Consider the following 5555-nt stretch of genomic DNA (forward strand, 5'->3'; position numbering starts at 1 on the left):
CTGTTCTTCCAGACAAAGCAAAAAGAATCAACATTTGATTCTTCATTATCTCTCCTGAGGCCTGTGATACCTGTAAGATTTTGATTTCAGGAAGAGTTTTGTTTTACTTTTTTTTTTTTAATTAACATATAATGTATTATTTGCCCCCAGGGGTACAGGTTTGTGAATCATCAGGCTTACACATTTCATAGCACTCACCATAGCACAAATACTCCCCGGGGTCCATAACCCAGCCACCCTATCTCCCCCCCACCCAGCAATATCAGTTTGTTTCCTGAGATTAAGAGTCTCTTACAGTTTTTCTCCCTCCTGATCCCATCTTGTTTCATTTTTTTCCCTCTTTTTTTTCTTTTTCCTGAAGTAGGCCTCCATGCCCAGCATGGAGTCCAACATGAGGCTTGAACTCACAACCCTGAGATCAAGACCGGAGTTGAGATCAGATGTCCAATGCTTAACTGACTGAGCCATCCAGGTGCCCCAGTCTCAGAAGGAATTCTTTTCTCTCCTCTGCCCAAGGTGTGTGGCTATGTGGCCATTGTGGACGAGCGGCTCAGAGGTCAAGAGACGCTGCTTCCTTGGAGTGGGCTTTCTGAGGTCACAGGCTCTTCCTCCAATACTCCAGAAGAAACAGATGACGTGGACAATTCCAGCCTTGATGCCTCCTACTCCATGAGGGTAGCACCCAGGGCTGGGGCTGCTGCCTCACTCCCTTCAACAGAGGATGGAGAAGGCAGGCTGCAGGTCTGTGGCGGAGCACAGGCAGACTCCTCAGCGGCCTCTGCCAGTCTGGAGCCTCCCCACGATGGTAAGTGTGTGGAGATCTGAGTACATGTGCAAGCGCTTTCGTGTGTCTCTAACTCGGCCCATTCCTTCTGTCGCTCTCATTCATGCCTTCCTTGATTATTCAGCCATTCACCTACAAGCAGACTGCTCAAAAAGCAACCTTGGATAGGGGTCATCCTTGATACCTCCCTCTGTCTCTGGCTCCTTATGTCCGGTCCCTCACCTAGTCTATTCATTGGCCTAAATATCTCTCAGTTCCATCTGATTCTTTGCACTGCCTCCCATGCCCCCCTTGGCTAAGCTACTGTCCTCTTGCCGGATGACCACACACCCTTCCTGTGTCCTCTCTTCCTTGTTTTAATATTTTATTTTATTTTGTTATTTTATTTTAATTTTTTATTTTCAGAGTGGTTTTTAAAAACAACTCATGCCACCTCTTGTTTAAAGCTCTTATGTGGGTCCCCATCGTACTTAGGGACCAAGTCAAAACTCCTAATTTCTCTGTCTCTCCTTTCCAAATATCCCAGTCTTCCTTCTGAAATAAAAATTTGGGAGGCTTTTTCAATGCAGTGTCCCCCTCCCCTAGTAAACATGGCTTAATGAATGTCCCAGGCTCTACCACTCCTATTGTTCCTCCTCCCACTGGGAGGAGAGAGGAGGGAAAACAGAGAGGGGGTATAAATGTTCATCCGAACCTCTTCCATCCGTGGGAGGAACATGGAAGCCCCCTCCTTTCAGAAAAGTGGGGCGGTAGTAGGACTTCACTGCAAAGGCAGAAACAATGAAAATGCTCATTATACTCAGGGCCTGATTCAGAAATCTGACTTAAGTGAGAAACTGAACAAGTCTGGCTTTCTAAGAATTATAATAATAGTAACTATTTCCAAATGCCTTTTGTTGAAGTTCCTTCTTTAAATTTCTTGTTGAGGGGGGCATGGGTAGTTCAGTGGGTTAAACCTCTGCCATTTGCTCAGGTCATGATCTCAGGGTCCTGGGATTGAGCCCCGTGTCAGGCTCTCTGGTCAGCGGGGATCTGCTTCCCCCTCTCTCTCTGCCTGCCTCTCTACCTACTTATGATCTCTCTCTCTCTCTCTTTTGCTTTGTCAAATAAATAAAATCTTTAAAAAAATAAACTTTTTGTTGAACATCAACTACAGAGACTTCATGGAAAATCGAGATCAATGAGGCCAAAAAGAAACTGATGGAGAATATCGTGTTCTACAAAGAAGGGAAACTGGACAGCATTGAGCTTTTTGGCCCCTGAGGCCTAGAGCACGGCTTGTCCTCAATTGGAAAGATGAACACCTAATCAAGAAAAAGATCTGAGGCAGAATCATAATCTCCCAGGAAACACCAAACATCAGCTTTCCTGGACCAGGGAGAGAAGCTTCCATCTTGCCAGAGTTAGGAAAGAAGGGACCTCAGCTTTTCAATACACAAAAATCCATGAAGTCATCGTTCTTTCTGGGATTTGTCAATCAGAGCTGGGGATCAGAGGACCGAAGCGGAAACCCTGGTCCATGGGCCCAGGATATGGGTGATTATGTGGTTTTGGGGTGTGTGTGGCAATACTGTTACCCAGCTCATGGCCCTCGAGAACTGAGGGAGGACTATCAGTTGTACTTTCCAAAGTTACATCTCTGTGTCATATTTGCCGACAACCACCTTCAAACTTCCATGGCCTGAAAGATTCTCAGCTGCAGTTTACAAATACCAGACACCTGGCAAAGGGCTCTCTGTAGGTTTTCCACGTTCTCCCTCAGTAATCTTGTAGCCACAGATATTTATTTAGTGCCCACTCAGCACCTTTATCCCCCATCCCACTAATGCTAATATTTTTAGTGGAGCTTTTGTTTTGAGTGTATGTATTATTTATGGGTGAATGAAGAATCAAGAGAGCTAGTTTCATGTCCAGTTCTGTTGTTATTTAAATCAATTATTTAATTTCTGGAACCTTGGTTTCCTTGTAAGTAACACCGGTACATTTTCCTTCCCTGGCTTGTTGGGAGGAACAGGTGAAACACGGTTACAGAAGTACTTTGAAAATGCACTTGTCCTTTTTTATAAAATAAATGAAAAAACATTAAACATATATTTCTGCCACATACCTAAGTTTTATGCAGTGGGTATTCGTCTGAAAAGTCATGTTGCAAATCTTTTTGTGAAACAGATGTTATTTAAAATTCAGTGTGTCCTATTTTAAATAATCCTACTGTAGTGACTTTTTGTATAAATAAAATATATATAAAATATAAATAAAAATACATCCGTAAAGTCAACAGATCTCTTGCAATTAGTTTTGTGTCCAGATGAATTTGTTTGGAGAAGGGGCTCTGGGCCCATGATAAGGGGATATCAGGGAGCGCCTAAGAGTTGGGTGCTGGCTTAAATGTTGGTGTTAGTAGCTGTGTGATCTTGGGTCAAGTTAGGGAGTTACTCTGAGCCTCTGGTTCTTCATCTATACAATGGGGATTAAAAAAAAAAAAAAAAAAAAGAAGTACCTGTCTCATGGATTTGCCAGGGCACAGGGAAGATCTTGCTTCATGAAAACATTCCATAGTCCCGGAACCAGGTCAGCTTTGTACTGATATGTAACAAAGTTGTGTGGACTCCAGTCCCAGTGGACAGTGATCTGTACCGACACCCCTATATTAAGCTCTGGTAGCTGTGAGGATTCAACTAGAGTGTGTTATATGCCCCAACAGGATCTGGCATGTGGTAAGAGCCTTACAGTTATAAGTAGGGTGGTTTCAGGGTTGTTTGAGCAATAGAGGGCTAGTGCCAATAGGGTACTGGTCATCTAGACATATCTGCATTTCCAGACCACAGCTTTATAAATTTGCAGAAAGGTCAATGAACTACTTATGACAAGCTAAAGACCTTCTTCCCTCAGCAAGCTGTCAATACATACATATACATACATTTCTGTATATCAATTCCAGGGGCCCATGGGCACTGTGATGCCTTTCTATAAATCCTTACAGGGAAGACACTGACTTTTCTTTTCTTTTAAAGATTGTATTTATTTATTTGTCAGAGAGAGAGAGACAGAGAAAGACATAGAGAGAGAGTGAAAGAGAGAGCTCACAAGCGGGCAGAGTGGCAGGCAGAGACCGAGAGAAGCAAACTCCTTGCTAAGCAAGGAGCCCAGTGCGGGACTTGATCCCAGGAGCCTGGGATCATGACCCGAGCTGAAGACAGTGGCTTAACCCACTGAGCCATCCAGGCGTTCCCCCCCACCACCACCTTTTTGTTTTTTAAAAAATGCATATGACTAAAAAAATCCAATAGTACAAACAAGTATGTGGTGGAAAGAAAGCCTTTTTCCCCACTGGGATTTTAGTGTCTCCCTTCTTCTGCCCACAGGCAACAACTGCTCCTAGTTTGGGGTATTCTTCCAAAGGTGATGAAAATTTATCTTTTTGCTTAACTAATCAATCATTAGATTTTCATTGGAAAATCAAAACTGTGAGTTAGATTGAGCTGAAGACAGTTGGAATTTCTGGCTTCAGTGTGGGTATGTTTGTTCACATCTTGTTTTGGCCATTCTTCTTCAATAATACTTTTGAATTACTTTAGTCTTTTTGCCTGGTATTCCTTTCTAAGGATATTTCATAATTTGTCATTCATAATATTTCATAATCCCAATGCTGGATTTTGAGGTGATTTTTCATTCTTGTAACTTCAAAATGTGCTGCCTTTCAAAGAGGTTGTATCAATTTACATCGAATCAGGTATGAGAATGCATTTCCCCACATCCTCAGCTACAAAAAATATTACATGCTTTTTGATCACTGACAAATAGGTGCAAGTTTATAATTTTACTTGTATTTTTAAGTGACAGAGGTGGAGACATTTTTTTTCACATACTAAAGAGCCTTTCATAATTTTTGTCTGTTCCTTGGTTCATTCCTGTTTCCATTTTATTTTTTCAAGTTTTTATTTTAATTCCAGTAAACATGTTTACGTTTTAATACTTAAGTATCTCATTAAGAAACTTCCATCAGGTGCCTGGGTGGCTCAGCAGGTTGAGTGTGTGCCTTTGGCTTAGGTCACGATCCCGAATGCTGGGATCAAGTCCGGCATCAGGCTTCCTCCTCAGCCCGTACTCTCCTTCGCTCTTTCCCTTTGTTGCCCCCTTCCCCATCCCCCACCCCACGCGCGCGCGCGCCCCCTCTCTGTTAAATTAATAAGTATTAATAAAATATTTTAAAAAGTTTTTACATAGTAAGGATATCAGCCCTTTGTCATGTGTTGCGAATATTTTATTAAGTTTGTACCTTGTCTTTTAACTTTGATATTTTTGCCCGGCAAAAATTTTACATTTTACATTTTTGTGTAGCCTTTTTTTGCCTAATGCTCCTAACTTCCGACTCGGCCACTTTCTGGGTGTGTCACTTGGTCTCTCTGAGCCACAGTTTCCTGCTCTGCAAATGGGGTCACGATGTTGGTGCGGGTTCGAGAAGGGGATCGGGACCTGAACCGTCCGGCTAAGCGGCGAAGCGCTGAGCAGCGGGGAACCGCACTGAGAGACAGGGGTCCGCGAACGCCCCGAACCCCAATGAAGGCTGGCGGGGGGAAGCGCGGCCCTGCCTAGCTTCGCGCTCTTCGGGCCCACGTGAGTGACTCCGCCCCGCCTTGCTTCCGACCAATGCCTCCAAGCCTCCTGGCCAACAGGCGAGCTCCGTCTTGCTCGGGGTCCCGCCTCCTGCCGATTCGAGCAATGGGCGCCCTCCGTTCTGCGCAAGGCCCGCCCCCGCCGCTCGCCTGGC

The 5555-nt window shown here is 44.0% G+C and overlaps 1 protein-coding gene across 3 annotated transcripts in view; it reads left to right on the top strand.

Moving 5' to 3' along the window:
• Positions 1 to 3076, top strand: part of IRAK2 (interleukin 1 receptor associated kinase 2) — a 58507-nt gene extending 55431 nt beyond the window's left edge. For 2 of the 3 annotated variants that reach the window (XM_059161717.1, XM_059161718.1), the window contains exons 12-13: positions 517 to 805; positions 1941 to 3075. In XM_059161717.1, the coding sequence (XP_059017700.1) occupies positions 517 to 805; positions 1941 to 2047 (396 nt within the window). In that variant the 3' untranslated portion in view covers positions 2048 to 3075. Of the gene's footprint in view, positions 1 to 516; positions 806 to 1940 lie in introns of all 3 variants that reach the window. The other variant, XM_059161719.1, reaches the window with a different exon arrangement.
• Positions 3077 to 5555: the final 2479 nt, after the last annotated feature.

The sequence above is a fragment of the Mustela lutreola genome, chromosome 2, assembly GCF_030435805.1.
Source record: "Mustela lutreola isolate mMusLut2 chromosome 2, mMusLut2.pri, whole genome shotgun sequence".
Taxonomy (NCBI): Eukaryota; Metazoa; Chordata; class Mammalia; order Carnivora; family Mustelidae; genus Mustela; species Mustela lutreola.